Source organism: Crassostrea angulata, chromosome 7 (genome assembly GCF_025612915.1).
Source record: "Crassostrea angulata isolate pt1a10 chromosome 7, ASM2561291v2, whole genome shotgun sequence".
Classification (NCBI taxonomy): Eukaryota; Metazoa; Mollusca; class Bivalvia; order Ostreida; family Ostreidae; genus Magallana; species Magallana angulata.
The window spans coordinates 45,835,545-45,854,691 of NC_069117.1; the positions used below are offsets into that span (position 1 = coordinate 45,835,545).

Here is a 19,147-nt window from a genome sequence, read left to right on the forward strand (position 1 = left end):
TTACGTACAAGTTGTCTTTTTATACACCGCGAATCGTTTTTGGATCAAATTGGTTTCATAACATTAGGTAGATTTTAATAATTTTATCATTTATGGTGATATTTAGAAGCGAAGTATTTGGTTAAACAAGTAATGGAGCTGCAGGACGAGTTTTATAGCAATGCTGAGTATATTGAAACGGTATGTGTGGTTAAACATTATGTGAAAACACAGTTCGAATTATCTCGTCTTTACAGATTTACTCGGAACCCCCCCCCCCCAAAAAAAACCAAAAACTGACAGTTAATGTCAGACAACTTCAATTATTTTACTTGCTGAATTTTTATTACAGGCATCTGGAAATAAAGTGAGCAGACAGTCCGTCCTTTGTGGAAGTCAGAATATAGTAATAAATGGAAAAGTAAGATACAGCTGGGTGGTTAAATTCATAAGCCTACTGCAGTATACATGCTGAATCACAGAGACTTCTTATCCCACACTACCAAATTTCAAAAGATAAAGTACATGTTGAAATAGAATAGTACTGCAGAATTAACGCATATTATATAAACTGAAGAGAGATGTGTCGGATAAGATGCCCCCTTGTCATGGGATTGGCTGTTCGTTCGCCCTAAAACGCGCTCGCCCTTGACGCCGTTCGCTCTAGTTTCTGTTCACCATAGGTCCGTTCGCTCTTGACGCCGTTCGCACTGTGTCCGTTCGCCTTATTTTTATATAGGATTAATTTATATATTTGTTGTGTATTCTGATCAATTTAAACATTATGAAGATATATATCAATTAATGAAAATAATACCACTTCTATAAATAATGACCATTTGACTTACGGTGGCATAACGTTACGAAAACTTGTGAATTGATTTATTTTATCTATTTAATATTACTGAATTTAATTTTCTTATGTATTTATTTTGTAATTATAATAAATTTTACCTCATAATATAACCGTATCATAATTATTAAATTTGTGGTTTTTGACAAGGGACCTATATATCAGAGAGCAGTCTTTGCAAAGTTAAAATAAAAAAAAAAAAACATGTACAGTTGCTGTATATAACATTAAAAAGGATATACCGCTACATGCTTGTCTCCCCACACACAGTTATAAATAAGTATGCAGACTAATTGTGCACCCGCCCGTTATGATTGCTCTGAAAATGCGTCATATTAAATGATAATGGAGCTTTGAATGAAATTACGGCTTCAAATAGAACCAGGTGTAGTTTGTGATTGTTCAAGCTATATAATTCACATAATGTCTTATGTTATTTATCAATAATACGTGTACATATAAATAGCTATCAAACTTAATTTACTCAAGGTATATGTTTATATCAAATGGCGTAATGTATTTTATTTAGAGATCAAAGGGTTGCGTTTCGTAAAATTTTCAAAGATACATTGTAGAATAGGTGATAATCATCAACTAAGCTTCTCAATGAGCCAATTAAGGTCTCAATTTCTTTAATTGTTTAAAAAACACCAAGCGGATCGTTATAAAAACAAGACGACGGTTATCGACAATTAACGGCAATATTAATCTTACAATTATACCAGGTACGTCTTTTTTGATGAAGGAAAAACATAGAATAGACGAATAATTAATAAAAGTTAATAAGTTTTCAGTTATTAAGGTAAATGAAATAACTTATAATGTGGTTTATTAATAAACGAGGAGCGAACGAGGTTTAGGGCGAACGATAATTTGGGCGAATGATAATTAGAGCGAACGGACTTAGAGCGAACGGACTAAGGCGAACATGTGGATAGGGCGAACGAACCCGATACCTTGTCATGGTTGTTGAAATGTATTTTTACAGCACATATCAATATTGTATCATCATTATATCTGACACCTTAGAAACTGAGTTTGCTATGCTTACTGTACATGAAAATTCCATGGAATAAGAAGTATTTAGCTTTCTTTATATCTTTACATATACATGATGTAATATTAGAAAGGAATATATATGATATGGGCCTAAAATGGCCCTAAAATGAACATCATCATTTTACTGTAATTCTTTGTTTTCTTTGTACAGATATATATGTGATGTTTCTACATAATTTTCATTTTGATTCAAGTGCCCACAATTTAGAAATATGACATCGTTAAAACAACCTTTTCCTGCCATTTTTAGCATAAAACAGCTTGTTTTCAAGCATTTTTTCTTTCAGAAAACATAGAGTGCATCCTTGAACAAACAAAATATTTTAATCAGAGATATATCTAGCCAAGACTAAAAAGTGACAGAAAAATTTTCTTTGTTCAAGCATGCGCTCTATATATCCTATTCGTGAAAAGATAAGAAAAATGTCAATTTTTGACTGATTTTGACTTAATTGTAGAAATAGCGTCACTTCTGACGTCATATGCTGCCAGTGAGTGCAAATAAATCAAAAAAATATGTAAAAAATATTTTTTTATATCAACTCTTCTAAACAATAACATAACATTTTATTGCACCCGAAACACTTTAAAAAATGGCAAGTTATGGGGGCCAAATTTAACTCATATCATACATAGTTCTTTACTAAAATTATCTATGTCAGATGACATGATGATTGACATTAATGATAATCTAGTTTGTCTGTTTTTTTTTTTTAATTCCAAATCTTTCTATAATTTTCATTACAGACCATTATTATGACAGATTGTGTAATTCGGGGAGATTTAGCCAATGTTAGAATTGGGAGACACTGTGTTGTCAGTAAAAGGGCTGTGATAAGGCCACCATTTAAGAAGTTTAGTAAAGGGTAAGTTCAATGATAAATCAAACAACAAATGTTGAATTGTATCTTTTATTGAAAAATTATACTATTATCCATGCAGTATCATACTAGTTTTTTTTTTAAAGTATACATACTGTATGTATACTGTAAAAAATACTTTCAATTGTATATCAGAGAATTTTAAAATGGAAGTTTGCAAGAATGTCCTAAGTTGCAAATATTTCTCATTTCAAATGTGTACTAGCTAGTCCTTAAATGGAGTGCATGTATTTATATGTATTTAAGTTTATGGGCAGTTAATGGGCTTTTTTATGATGGTCATTTGTCGTGAACTATATGATTAAAATGCTGGTTAATCAAGAATTAAAGTCACCATGTTTGTAGTCTTAATAACTAGGGATAAAGATACATTGCATTATTTTCCTACAGTGTTGCTTTCTTTCCCCTTCATATTGGAGATCATGTTTTCATTGGAGAGGACTCCATTGTAAATGCAGCACAAGTTGGAAATTATGTTCACATTGGGAAAAACTGTGTTATAGTGAGTAATTTACAGAATATTTATATGAAAGATTCTTAAAATCTCATTTGTATTTCCACTATTTATGAATACTTCTAATGGAAATTGTGCTAGATTGCCCTCAGTATAATAACATTTATTATAAAATTTTCAACCATTAAGTATATATAAGCATGATAAGTAGCCAGTATACTGCAACAATTCATTTATCAATTCTGAACATTAATACTGTAGATTCCTTATTTTATGCGAGTACTTAATTCCGCGATTAAATGATTTACCATCAAATCGCGAGAACATAAAATTGCGAATACCAAAATTTTATCATAGTTTCATTAAGTTTACATGTGTCCCAAAATTGAAAGCAACATTTTAGAATTCGCGAGATGGGCTTCTCGCGATTTTACGCGGATATTTATTCCTCACGTATAATTAGGAATTTACAGTATCATCATTGATCATACCTAACATTAATCCTAACAAACTCTTCAGTAAAATCTGAGTCTCAACTACAGTACCAACTAAAGAAGTGCTCAGCAACAAAATGCTAATCACAATTTTTTTAAAGTTTAAAAAAAAAACTGTAATAACAAGCTAACAAGGTTTGTACATTTACTCAAGTTCATGTACATACAACAAAGACTATTCCTTTGCTTTTGGAATAACATGTATGTATAGCATAGTACATGTAGAATGGAGGATTATTGCAGATGATTATAACCCCTCTGCACAACATACTGTATATTTCAGGGTAGGCGATGTGTGCTGAAGGATTGCTGTGCTATCGCTGATGACACTGTGCTTCCACCAGAGACGGTGGTGCCACCCTTCACAGTGTTTTCAGGCTCTCCAGGTTTGTCGATTTCTCATCATAGAAATAAATAACTCTCACCACATTAAGAGGGCTGGATGGTTGTGGGAATTTTTTGGCTACATTTACCTCTTTTAGACAAAGAGTTATGTATAAAGATAAAGGAAAATGTTCAAATTTTAAAGCTTAAATATATACGTTATTAGAATTTTTTCGATTAAATGATAGTTTATGGCCCAATTTTAATATCATGTTTTAAAGTTTACAGCATATCCGATTGTTGATTGTGGACCATCCAGCCTCCTTAAAGTATAATTACTGCTGAATCCATTGAATTCATGCACGTTGACTTCATTTTAATGGATTTTCTGAGCACCTCAAGCCCTCCAGGTCAATCTCTTTAAAGTCACTCTGTAGTATGGTAGATAACTCCTTCTGCATGAAATTATTATGTCAGACTGCAGAATCATTAGAATCTATGGTGGCATAATTGCCATGAATCTTGTTGGTTTCCTAATCATTTGACCCAAATCATAAACAGATATGAAACATTATACATGTACTCATTTATAACTGATGTAGGTTATTTTATAATGTAATGTAAAGAAATTTGAATTTTGCAAGGGGGGCTGACCCTCCTATCTAGATCCCTGCATGTATAAAACTGAAATAATAGACATTCCACAAAAGTTGGCATTTAATTTTTTTTTAATGATTCAAGGGTATAAGCTCTTAAATTTACCTTGCATTTGTTTTCTTAAGCAAAACTCTCTATTTTGCTTAGAAAGATGTTGCGTCTTAAATGCAAGACATTATGCTATGCAATTATCTTAATTTCTTATCATAAATGTTTGTTAATAACATGAAAGAACCTTATTATCACTGAATTGTATGCTTTTATAGGGCAGTTTACTGAAGAGCTACCAGAATGTACCCAAGATCTGATGGTTGATGTTACCATGAGCTATTACCAGCATTTTAAAGCCACACCTTCCAGTAAGACAAAAGAGAGGAATAAATAGGTAAGCTCTGAAAAGTTACCAGTACTCTGAGATGGATAAAATTAGATGGATTTATTTTTAATTTAATTTGTATTAAGCTGTATATTTGCTTAATTATTTGAAAAAAAACCCCACTTTATTTCAGATTTGGAGACTATGAACAAGGGGGCCATGATCTAGTGCAATATAATTATGTGGATTAATTTATGAAGTGGAGGAAAAGCCGTCAAATATATCGCGTATATCTTATGAACTCTATAACTGCATCATTATCGTGGACACACAAGTGCTTATATATTATGTTTTCTTTTTTGTCTGCCATACATTATGTATGACTTAAATGTATCCAATAAAACGAAAAACAACAGCAACTAAAAGTGTTTCTTTTCAATTTGAAATGATAAAACATTTTATTAAATACTAGTATGAAAAGTGTAAAATTGTCATCGTTATTTGAGTTTTACTCAAATTACTGCAAGGTACATGAAAGCACCTTTGCTTGAAGAGTATAATTTCATAAGATACATGTACATGTACTATCAGAAATCTTGAGCAACTCAAAATGTGAAACAGTACCTGAAAAAAAGTGCTATTGAAAAAGATGGATTATTTGTAATACTGAAAAATCACAAAATTCAAGAGTAATGGCTCTTTCCTATTAAGTAGATCTGACACAATTTTGCAAAACTTAAATGCAACGAATATTCTGTCACCTATTAGATCAGTTCAATGTATGCAAGAAAAGTCTATAGGTCTTAATTATTTTCTTGAGGACCTATATATTAAAACCCAGCTTTAAAAAGGTCAATTTTTGCACCTGCAAGTCCCCAAATCCATACCCTTGAGACATGTTCCGTGACTTTAACACAGCAATGATATAAACATTTGTAAATCAATTTAATTTTCACTGTTTTCACAGTCACACTTTCGTACATCGCAAAAAATATGGGTAATAATATTCAATGAATAAGTCTTTATTACTTATATTTACATAATATTCAGCAATTGTACAATTAGATATTAAAATAGTCATTGATTAAATTTATGAAACTATGCTTTTCAAAATTGATTCATAGTTTTATCTCGAAGACAATGGAAAATGTAAATATAAGGGGTTATCCCCCTTTTTGTCATTCAAACTCTGTTCTAAATATTTGGATGTACATGTAATTAGTGGGTCATTTGAGAAAAGAAAATAAACATGTAATTTTCATGTATAATTATATGACTAAATAAATATGTGTTTTTTCTTCAATGGTGCAGGGATAAATGGTAGGAAGGGTTTCTTGGAGAGAATGGGTGGATGTGTAGTGTGAGACATAACAATTTTTTAGTCATTTTTTAGAAATGAGTTGGTGGGGTTGGTTAATGGGTATGGCCTTGCAGACATTTGAATAAAAATTTTGTTATAGATAAGATGTAAACATTGTAAATTGTTACAGTAAATTTAGCATTTTACGTTTACATGCCAGAAGAGGGTAATGTTTAGATCCTTACATGGTTGTATTATACATTATTACAATAACGTTATCAAGGCTCTTAATTTGCCTTACTTATATGTTATCCTATCCTTCTCATGTGTACCCTGTATCTTTGCCATGAAAGGCTTGAGGATGTAAAACCTCCAAATGTTATATCAAATTATTTTCCATCACAAATCACATAAAATTTATTTTATGAATACACGAACATGGCCAAAAAGCATTTTAAGGTTCACTTAGTTTAACTTGGCACCAGATGAAAACTTGATGAATTTCTCTGGGGAAACCCATTCCATCATAAATCATATATCTTTTTTTTATTATTTAAATCCATTTTATATACATGCATTTCATTTCCTGTGAAATTGCTTCAGGCAAAGAAGATAATTATGAAAAAATGAATTTGCAATAAACCTCATGGATTTAATCTTGCTGTTGTTGCTGAATATTGCATATTTTTTCAATATAGCTTATTCAATAAAATGTTGAGATTGATATCTGTACTGTAGCAATACATTTACCACAACAGAACTAATCTCGGCTCATGTAGCAAATAATTGTTTTTCGTCAATTCAAAATATTCCCTCCCAATCTCAAGTCTTATATATCTGATAAAAACCTTCAATAATATCTCTATAAGAGTGCAAAAATTTAAAATAACAATTAAATTTGCACTGATATATGTCAATACCTGTTGAAATATATACCTGTTATACAACTCCTCCAACACTGTTCAACAATTAATATTATGTACGTTTCCTGTTGACTGGGTTCACTTTATCATTACTATAGTCTCGAAAGTTTAAGGAAAGAAATGGAACATTGCAGAGCATTCCTCTCTACCACAGGCAATTGATTCATAACATATAGACTTATTTACTATAAACAATAGCACAATAAGCATACTTTATGAAATAAGTGCCTGCATGAGGATAGATCTGCATATGAGCAAGATTTTAACTTATTAAAAAGTAAGCACTTTTTTTTTATAAACAATTGCTTCCTTAAACCGAAAAACTTTCATTTCAAGTTCTTTATAATTTCATGATTTACTATCTGACAATAAACTAACATATTTTATGGCAACTATAATTTTAGCTATAACATGATTTGCGACAAGAAATACACACATAGATGATGATATTGCAAACCTAGCTTATTTTTTCTTGCACAGAAACTTAAGTTCAAAACCTAGGTAACATTGACATTTAAATGAATTTATAACTTTATGCAAGTCAATCTTAATAATTAAGAAATTGACTATTGAATAAAGCACTGAATAAATTATACATGTAATCATTTATTGAACATCATTGGTCATTGAGAATCTGCAAAAGCAACACTTGACTATGCAAAATATATGTTACTGTTATCAAAGGATTTCAAAGACTTTATTCTCAGCCATCAAATGGTGAATAGAAGAAAGTTATGATAAAATTATCACAGGAGGAATGTAGAAAGTTCCTTCAAAACAATTAGGAATAAATATGATAAGAAATAGAAGTAACTTGGACCCATGCAGATTTACAACACATACATGTATGACTTTAGTTGTGAAACAAGTCATTTCACTACCTTAGTTTAAAAAATACAGTTGTTTTATGCCTTTGTAAAGATTGGAATGTTCGACATCAGAGGTTAATTGTGTTTGATTCTTTTTTTGACACTCGAACATAAATTACTTATATCCTCCTCAGCACCTGTCAGTCCCTTGAATTCGATCTTATTGATAATCAACTTGTAAAACAGGAAGAACGCCACTAACAAGGTCAAGGTCACAAAAATGACGGCCCTCCCAACGACCACCAGATGACTGGTCTCTCGCTCCATCTCGGTGCACCAGAACCCGTAGAGAGCGATGGTGCAGACAATGCACAGAAGCGTGTAAAACAGGTTGTCAGACCTCGCCTTGGTCAGGCCCTTCTGTACGATCGTCTTGGACTCCAGTAGTAGATCGTATAGCTTATTCTCGTCAGTGGAATCTGGAGATTTTTCCAAATCTGGAATGCACCAAAATAAATTTGATTTCCAGAAATTTTAATGACAGCTCTAAAATCTGATTCTGAAATCCATTTACTTAGTGTGAATATGTTCCATGCAAAAGTTAACTACATATAAACAATTTAACTTTTGATTTTATTTTGGACAGGGTTGAGGGGGTTTGCAGTTGTAGTGCATTTATATTATAATCTAAAAATGCACTACAGCTGCATGCCCCTCCCCCCTATCATTTTTTATTTCATCACAATTGCCATTTTTGTTAGTGTGCAAATTTAGCATGAGACAATTAAACCTACATGTTATACAGTATGATTGGTGAAAAAGCATAGAGAAAAAAGCACCATATATACTAAGTGTTTTTCATGTTTTGTTCATTTTGTCTTCAATTATTTTGATACATTTAAGTCAATACTATCATCAAAACTCCTAGTTTTTGATCAGGAAGATCATTTGTGGCTGGGCACCTTTTTTCCTTTGTACAAGCAGGCGAGCAGCCACTCCTTCATGATCCGAGTAGTTGTAAGGCTTGTGCGGGATTTTACCAAAGTCCAGCTTACAACTGCCCACCTCTACATCCACACCTGAGAAAATAAAACCCAGAATACTGATGGAATAAAACAAGTCTAATTAATTACCTGGAGGTGATAAATCAGTCAATATCAGGTTACCGTATAAGATATAATGAAAACAAGCTGGGTTTGTTGGGTCATTGACCAAAGAATGAGCAACCAAATGAAATATTTGACACATTATATCTCCAATAGCTAACATTAATTATTATAATAAGATGAATGACAATAAATCAAACAGGGCACATTAAATAATAAGGTGAATATACATGTATAATAATTATTAATTTAAATGTAAAATACCATCTGAAATAATTAAATGCACTCAAACTTTGGAAAGGATATATATCAATTGTTGGATATACCAATTATTATGCATTTCATTCATGTTAAAATCAATCAAAGGTTTCAATGTACATGCATGTAGATATCAGTATTTGAACACTGCTAGCTGTGATATAAATGTTATTCATAAATTCATATAAATGTTGTACACAGTCTGAAAAAACTTCCTTTGGTAGTCATTATACTTCAGTTTGCTTAATTAGCTTAAGTATATAGTCTGATAATACAGATAATATATATGTTATTCCCTTGTACACAGTCTGAAAAACCTAACTTTGGTAGTCATTATATATACTCCAGTCTGCTTAATTAGCTTATTTAAGTATAGTCTGATATATTACAGTTAAAACAAGATGGTTGCAGCTTAACTGAAATACATGTACATGTACTTCAGTCCTGAACTGTCTCTAGGCTAGTAAATTAACAAAACAAATAAAGATATCTTAAGGAATTTTTTAAATTATCATATATGCCGGATATATTTTTGTATGTAAAAATAGGCCCCAAACTCTTTGATACATTTTTTCATACAGATCTAGAGCTTTATTTGGCATATATCCAACACAAAGCATACAGTCTATTTATTTGTATCTGGTATATGTATACATGTATCTATGGCAACACCAACTGACCTATATGTACCAGTACATTACTGGACAGGTATATTCATTTATCAGTACTCCGAAAATTAAGGAGCTAGCCTGGATGGTCAACAAATTGGTCATCATCCTACCTCAAATTTTAAGGTATGATTTGTTTAGCTATATATAACTATATAGTAAAGAAAAATCCTATGTTGAACCTTTTAAAATTGGGTATTTTTTTTTTTTTATATTTCTATATAGATTCTTCTTCTGCAGAACGATAGTCTAAAAATGGCCAAGGCCATATCGTACCCTCCTTTACAAACAATTTCATGGAACCCAAATTCTGCCATTATACACACGATACAAATGACTAATCATAGTTTTGATTTTTATCTTAATTAATATGCAGCTGTGTACCTGGGTAGACTTGTCTTTTTAATGTTACCGAATATCAGTGGCCAAGCAAACCTGATATGGAATGTAATTAGTGTTACGCAGTTTTCCTAGGAAAAATTGTTGACATGCATTTTTTGTATACCATAATCCATTTTCTTGATAACTGACCTATTACATAATCATATTAATGATGTTAAAGGCATGGTGAACGATATATCACCACTAAGTATTATAAAAGAAGAAATTTTTATTGTCTTAAAGTGGAAAACCTCCATATTGTGACATACTTGCTATCAAAATAAACAATAAAATCAAGTATAACATTATACAACTGTTTACCCTCAAATTCATAACCTAACAGCTTAGCGCAATAGGTTTTAGCATTAGCTATGAATCTGTAAGTCAAAAGTTTGAATCCTGCTGAGCCTTTATCATTTTTCCCATTCCAAAATTTTTTAAAAACATTTTTTAGGGTCAAATATTGTAAAATTTGAATATTCAAAAAAGATGAAAGTAGTTTGATTACAATGTACTTTTATCCACATCAATATCAATATCAACAGGTGTCTCATACCATCTTAATGCATACACTGTGCACACATGCATAGACAGACAGACAACCAAACGAAATCAATGCCTTTTTATTATGTTCTCCGTAGAAAGCCAACTTAAAATTTGTTTATGTAAGCTATTTTCAAGTGTATCAATTACAGCTTAAAGCTGAAAGATAATGTTCTACTCAGTTTCATTGAAAATTCTGCTGAAATTACCCCATGTAACCTTCAAACCATACACAATGAAACAGCATTGATCTAAAGAGATATTCTCTTTTACATTATAGCTAGTACATGATGTAGGAAATCAAGTGATGTGAAAATTTTTATTGTCTGAGAGCAATTTTCATTACCAAACATATAATAACACAGAGTAATGTGTGTTACAGCAGTAGTAAACTGTACTTCACCTTGGTCTTTCCTGCGTTTAATTGCTTCACTCACCTTCATTGGCCTTGTATAGGAGGTAATCCAACCTTCGCCCCACGGGTTCTAACCGCTGGACATTGTGCGTGCTGAAACTGTTGTCTTTCCTCTCATTAGTGTGTCCTGATTCATTCTCATCATTCTGTGGACAAAGTAATGGAAATAAAGAAGTGAATTGATTCACATTGTCAATTTAGATATTACCAGTATCTGTATTCCCTAGTCTTTTCATTAAATTCAAGGCATATTCTAAATGCTGGCCTGGACTGATTGGCCTGGTCTTGCCTCATATTTGGCCCTACCTCACTTTCGGTCTCAATTTTATAGCTTACTCGCAAAATTTGACCTGACGTAAAAAAAAAAAAATTGGCATCATCTCAAATTAGTCCTCTTCAGACATTAATGGCATCATTTCTTTATCATTAATTTAATTGTCTTACTTTTTCTTCCTTTTTATTAATTTTTTATTGATTTCTGTCTAGGAAACAGCACACTTCCTGGTTTTCCCTATCTATATATTTATGTTTATTGTTAAGAACAAAAATATGACAAAATATGTTTGAATTGTATATATACGAGGGTTGTTAGATTATTTCACAGACATGGTGATTTACGGAAAAATTACTGTGTACTTTGTTGGATGGCGTATGTCTCATTAATTGAGTGACTGTGTCGATTGAAAATAAGCAGGCACGTAGCATCAGGGGGGGCCAGGGGGGCCCACTTTTTCTTGCAGCAACTAATTTTTTAGTATTTACATACAAAAAATTGAATTATCATGGAGTTGCCCCCCCCCCCCCCCCCCCCCCCGACCTATTTGGTAGCATGTAAAAAATTGATATGAAGATAAGGAAATTAGGATTGAAATTGAAGTTATATACTACGCGTACAAAATATAAAAATATCAAAAGCTGACATGCTCTATGAAGCATATCTTATCAATAAGCTGTACATTTTTAATGGTGCATTTTAAAATAAAAAATCTTTACATATTTATCAGAATTTAAATTACAAGTACGTCAAGTTTAAAATGAAAAGTTTCCCTGGTATCGTGCAAATAGTCTGCTCACAATTTAAACTTCTAAGTTTTAAGTCCAAGATAAGAAAGAATATTAAATATAAGGATCATTGGGAAGAGTTGAGGTCAGAAAATCTTGAAAAGCATGCGAATGTGTATTTAAATTGCTCTCCCAAATTACTGATCTTCTAAGTACATGTGTATGATCGAGGGTTAACTTTATGAAAATACAGTTGAAGTTTGGAATCTCGAACACTGATATCTCGAATACAATGGATATGTCAAAGTGATTTATAAGTCTAAACTACTTATTTTTTAAGTATTTTACTCTCAATATCACGTATACTTGGATATCTCGAAGTTTTTAAAAAGTTCCATCTAGATAACAAAGTTTGACTGTAATTTAAATTTTATAAAATTATCACAAAGATATTAAAGAGTTTAACTATTTTTAATGATGAAAACATTATAATTTAAAAAGATCTGCTAATTAAACCATCCTTGGTGTATACAAATACAGTAGTAATTCAACTTCAATATTATCCACTTACACAATTCAAAACCTAAAGTTACATAATTCTAGTTTGGATGACATTTTATAAGGAAAATATAATTACATTGTATTTATATTTATTTCAATATGTCAATGTAATCTGCAGCAAATTATTTCTGGTACACGCACTAGTTTAAGGAGAACAATGCAAGGTTATAACATAGTTTCAATAATTATCAAGGATACATGTACCCGTAATAGCTGACTTAGTACACCTATTAAAATTGTACTGTCCTTTGCAGCCAAATGGTGTAAAATTATCTCCATTTATTGAAATTTCTTTGCACGATATGGTAGTAGCATACAGTTTTTTGTCTTCATTTTTTTTAACAAACAAATGAATTATATAGATTTCTAGGTTCTGCCTTTAATCTTATGATACCACAAAGGGATTAGCAACACAAGGCCTGTTTATCATCAAAAGAAAAGAGATTAACTTATCTTTGATGGCTTATGCATGCTATCAGTATCAAATTACTTCCTGTATCATATTAATCCATTCTGGTACTTTTGTCATGTAGATTCTGTGATTTTGAACATATTGATCAATGCAACTATTGTGGAAAAAACTTACATAAAATGTAAAGGCACTATGTATTGAATTAAAACATTTCATTTTATTGAAAGACAGTTCTTCATACTTTTAGCTTTCAATTTTATAAAAATAAATTGGTTTTCATATTATCAAATGTGAATGATAAATGGTACACATATGCATGTACTTGCTTCCAACTTAACTCTGTGGGAGAAATTTTAGACAAATGAGATTGTTTTCATCTGCCAACAATCCATAAAGCACCTCTCTTCAATGCTAGCATACACAAATCTCTAGCTATTGTTTTTGTTGATAAGAACATTGCATATAAAACCCCTCAGCCTATGAGTCCAAGGGTCACTATTTTAACAATTAAGAATCTATTTTAAAAGAGGATGCTTGCAAAGTAATATCACAAATTGTAGCTTTGTAGTTCTTGAGAAAATTTTTAGACTTTCACCCTATATATTTTTATGATAAATCTGAACCCCTCTTGGGTCCCCAGTATAAGTCCAGGGGTCACAATTTTAACAGATTATAATCTTAACTATATGTTCAAGCTTTGGTGTAAGTATTGGCATTTCTGGTAAAGTGGTTCTTGATCTTTAAAGACATGCACCCTATTTTCACTGTTTCGCAATTATCTCCCCTTTAAAAAGGGTTGTGCCCTTTATTTTTACAATTTAAAATCCTCTTCCCATAAGGATGCTTTGTCTAAAGTTTAGTTACATTTGGCCCATTGGTTTTAGAGAAGAAGTAAGCAGAAAAGTTTATAGATGGACAGACGGACAGACAACAGGTGTTCAGAAAAGCTCACTTAACCTTTGTGTCAGGTGAATTAAAAAAAAATTATTCAATGAATCTGCTCTATCTGCAGTCTGATATTGTCGAAGTAATTCATTTCTTAAACACATCTAGTGATGAAGGTCAAGAAAACAGGGCCAATTTCAACTTCTTTTATTTTCAGTCAAATGTTCAACTTACTTTTGCGAGCCAACAGTCATGTAAGTTTCCATTGGTGACAATCATCTTGTATCCTAGGTCAGTGGGTCGAAGGTTAAAGTCACCCCCAACAATGGCCAAGTCACATGACCCTGATGTATACTTGATGAACTGGCTCATGTCAAATGCCTGCGCCACACGATGGGCAATGTATTCATCCGATTCCATATCATATTCAGCATGCAGCTGAAAGCCAACAAATTAATATTTATGATAAATGAGTAATGAAAATATGAAAAATAATGGTTTTTCTCTGAATTTCATTTCCTCTGGTTTGTTCTACACAGTCTTATCAACTAGCTACATTACATGCATTAAGATTCAACGCCATCAATTATTTTAAGTACAATTCTAAAAGGTCTCATGCAATCTCTGTTATCTGTTATCCTTACAGGGCAACATCTGTAAGGTAATAAAGGGTAGCATACAGGTTATCAAGCACTTGTACAATATTCAATAATAAGTCCATTTGTAAAAATAAAACAGATTCTCTAAAAACAAGGACATATTATTGAATCAAAATTATCAGCATACCCATACTTACATGGGTACAGTATATGTTGATGCTGATTCCCTGGATGGAGACTCTACACATACCCAGGCCCTTCCCACCAAACCAGTCCCCATGCTGAACCTTGTGGAAGTAGCCGTTCAGTGGAAACAGGTGGTAGAACGAGTCCTCTATAGCAAGCTTGGAGAAAACACAGACACCGCTCCCTATGGTCCCACTGCAACGGGACCAAACATCACGAATAACATTTGAATATTAGAAATAAGCAATAACTTAGTACTAGAAACCAATTATTATTGATATACATGAAGGAATCTGAATTCCACTTATGTGCTTGACAGAACTTCCAGCTTACTAAGGAGATTTAGCATAACAACCACCTACAGAGCATTCAGTTAACCATTTTTCCATTTTCATTTATATTAAATTATTAAAAATCCTAGAATGGCATGCAAAAAAATATTAACAGAGGTTGGAAATTTTACTAAACATTTCTTCAAAAGGTGACATATGTTTAATAACAAGAGGCCAATGGGCCTCATCAGTCACCTGAGTAACTGAATTGTGGTTTTTGCAATGAATATTTGTGTGCAATATAATAACAGGGCCAATCATTTTTAGTATTCCAGAATTTTTTAATCCAATGAACTTTCTAAATTCTAAAAAAAAAAATATTAAAAGATTCTAGCATAACATACAGTGGAATAATTGAAAAGATCAGTTAAAATTACACCACCCTGCCCTATATAATCATTAGAGCCCTGCCCTAACACCAGAACCCCTGACCCAGGGCCATGAAATTCACAATTTTGGAAGAGACACTCTTTCTCATCATAACTATGTATTTATAGTTTATCTGCTTAATATACAGGATGAAAGGAGAAGATTTCCAAAGAATCAACGCATTTTCACTATATAATGCCCCCTGAAGGCCCTTGATTGGTGAATAAATAAATATAAATATAATCATTAGAGCCCTGCCCTTATACCAGAACCCCGGACCTAAGGGTCCATGAACCTTACAATTTTGGAAGAGGCATTTTTCCTCATCATTATTATGTACTTAGTTTATCTGCTCAATACACAGGTGCAGAGGTGGAGATTTTTGAAGAATTCATACATTTTCACTATATAATCATCTGAGCTCCACCCTAACACAACAACGCCTGACCCTGGGGCCTTGAACTTCACAATTTTGGAAGAAGCATTCTTCCTTATCAGTACTATGTACTTAGTTAATCTGCTCAATATTCAGGAGCAGAAAAGATTTTTGAAGAATTAATGCACTTTCCCTGTAAAATCATTAGACCCCTGCCCTAACACCGGAATCCCTGACCCAGGGGCCGTGAGATTCCAATCAATTTTGGAAGAGGCAAACTTCCTCCTCATAACTATGTACTTAGTAGCTTTATACCCAGGAGCAGAGGAGAAGATGTTCAAAGAATTAATGTGTTTTCACTATATAATCATAGAGACCCATCCTAACACCAAGACCCCTGACCCAGGGGCCCGGATGATGAACTTAACATTTATTGGAAGAGACACTCTTCTAGTTACTCTTTGAGTTACTCAGGTGACCTAATAAATGCAGAACAATCTTCCTGGCTCAAGCCTTTGATTATCTGAGTTGAAGAACCTTAATTTTTTATTATTTATGAATGATTTCCTTATACAGGTACATGTAAATATTTAAGAGTTTTGGCCCATTGCATCATGGGGTCACTATTTTTCCCAAATTTAAAAGATCAATGAACTCTAAATCAGAACAAGCATTGGTCAAAGAACTATGTTGATTAAGATTTACTGCAAGACAAAACAGAGTGGAATGCTTCCGTTACCTTTGAAAGTAATGACAATATGGCATCACCTTCAGTATGTGTTGCTGCAGAAGTTTATAGTCACTTTCAGCCCATACCTGTTTCAGAGAATCCAAAAAAAAAGATAAGAGGTTAAAAACAATAACAATAAAAGTTACCGCTTCATATCAAATGATTTTAAGGCAATCATATCTGAAACAAAATACTCGTCTTGTAAAAATGCAGCTTAAATTGTACATTTCAAAATTAACTTTTTAATAGTTACATGAATATAATATTTTGTGCTTCAGTATTTGCAATGAACATATCATTTTTACATTTCAGTGCGAGTGCATGGCTACATCAAATGGGCTCTAGCTAATTAAAGCATTGTCTGAACTTGCAGGGTTTTTTGTAAGCAAAGATTTTTTTCCACAAAAATTATTACCTGCTATATAGCTGTATTAGCTTTGTTTTTACATAAGAACCAGAGAAAAAAACTATTATTTTAACCTCTTGCAAGATAACAATGTCAAAATTCCTCTTGGAAATCTCTTCAGCAATAGATAGGAATCGCTCTTTCCTATATTTGCATGCAAATGGCACAGGAACACCCCTGAAAATTTAAAAATAAAATTAATTTAGAAGTTTCATTTCTGCATGTCTGAAGAAGCATGAATTTGTAGCAAAGAAAAATACATGAACATTATAACCTCATCATCAAGTAGATATTGTGACTGAGTAAGTAACATTATTTAGAGTAAATACATAAATTTTAATATTAGCCCAAAGTCATTTAACCAAATTTACCCTTACTTTCAAACAACTCCCTTAGATTAAGTTTTTTCCCATTTTGATGTGTTAATTGTTTTCTTTGTTACTTAATTGGTGCATAAAAGACATGATATCAGACCATATATTCATACTACCATTTTTACTAATGTGTCAGACCAATTAATTCATTGGGGCCAGAAACATGTAGCTCAATTGGTGGTGCACTAGAGAGAAAAATTTCACCGTGACCAGGCGTCCCATATACTTGCAATGTAGCAGCCGCGTCGATTTTAAGTCTGTTAAAAATAATCTGCAGGGGAAAAACGCATTTTTATGCAGTACAAACCTTTTTGAACATGCATAAGTAGCTAGTTAAGTCCACAAAATATCAATTTAATGGGCCGTACCAAGGCATTTTTGTTAATATACACATTTGAATTTGCCTGCCTTTGTCAGAAATCACACTCGGAATTTCTCCGATTTTATCATTAACATAGTGACTGTAAACAGTGAATTTTCAAACGTGATGTTAAATGTGACAGTGATTTTGTTGCAAAAACAGTTAATGTGGTAAAATGGGATTATAAAAGAGCAACATTGTAGGTATTTGAGACCAATCATATGAATATTTAGGCGACATACAATGCAATATTTTTTTTTCATTTGCTACGAAGCAAGTATAGGGGACGAATTCTATTGTTAAACCAGGTCCGTAGGACATCAAAGAGTCTAATGGTGCACCAGACTAGAGATTCAGGAGGCCCACATTTGGATTTGACATTATTACTCCCATCCTGTTACATTTGGTGCCCCAACCATTGGCGACCCATCCTTGGAACAGATAGGTTACCTCCTGCCAGGGTAATGAACTTTGGATGCATATATACAAAGGTCATTTAAAGCTCAACACTACTCGTAAAAGGCATAGTACGCCTATTTTCCTATCATTGCAGCTATTTCTACAACCCTTATTATGTTATATAAGCTGCACACCTTATAACAGTCCAAAGTATTTCGCTGTAGGGTTCTAACCTGTAACCTACATCTTCCGATCTTACATCGCTGTGTTACTCGGTCGCTACGAAATTATTATTCTATGCACTTCCTCTAGGCCAGGAGTATACTGCCATTATATATACATGTGCACCGTCAACAAACAGAAAAAATGTCCATAAAACAAAGCAGCTGGTAAAGATTTGAGTGTAAAGATTTTTTTTAATCAATTCTTAAATATCAAGCACATGTTCAGATGGGACTTTTTATGCTATATCTAGCTTTTATTAAAACGATTCATAAAGTTTCCATTTAACAAATATATATATATACCGTACCAACAATTCAACGTTAACACTTCCAAAGAAAACTGCTTTTCCTCCGCCGACATCTTCAACACTCAGACTGATCACGAGAAGGTCGTCGACGACAAATTCGATACCGGATGTTTATTGTTTTTGTATAAAATCTGGCACTGTGGACGCTTGAAATCCGGAAAACTAATTGTGTGCTCGCGCAGATTTTCCTGGCATGTAAAATA

The 19,147-nt window shown here is 32.5% G+C and overlaps 2 protein-coding genes across 2 annotated transcripts; one reads left to right on the forward strand and one right to left on the reverse strand.

Moving 5' to 3' along the window:
- The first annotated feature begins 12 nt into the window (after positions 1–12).
- Positions 13–5,455, forward strand: LOC128191456 (dynactin subunit 5-like). The gene is made up of 7 exons (XM_052863525.1): positions 13–180; positions 332–400; positions 2,639–2,757; positions 3,163–3,274; positions 4,004–4,106; positions 4,968–5,086; positions 5,211–5,455. Exons 1-6 carry the CDS (start codon positions 133–135, stop codon positions 5,084–5,086), a joined length of 570 nt encoding a protein of 189 aa, XP_052719485.1. The 5' UTR covers positions 13–132; the 3' UTR covers positions 5,211–5,455.
- Positions 5,456–7,830: 2,375 nt separating this feature from the next.
- On the reverse strand, positions 7,831–19,102 carry LOC128155137 (putative neutral sphingomyelinase). Its single transcript, XM_052816705.1, has 8 exons — positions 18,945–19,102; positions 17,353–17,455; positions 16,882–16,958; positions 15,077–15,260; positions 14,515–14,718; positions 11,443–11,566; positions 9,012–9,128; positions 7,831–8,546 (listed from the first exon to the last, which is right to left on the reverse strand). The coding sequence occupies exons 1-8, from the start codon at positions 18,995–18,997 to the stop codon at positions 8,185–8,187; spliced, it is 1,224 nt and encodes a 407-aa protein (XP_052672665.1). The 5' UTR covers positions 18,998–19,102; the 3' UTR covers positions 7,831–8,184.
- Positions 19,103–19,147: the final 45 nt, after the last annotated feature.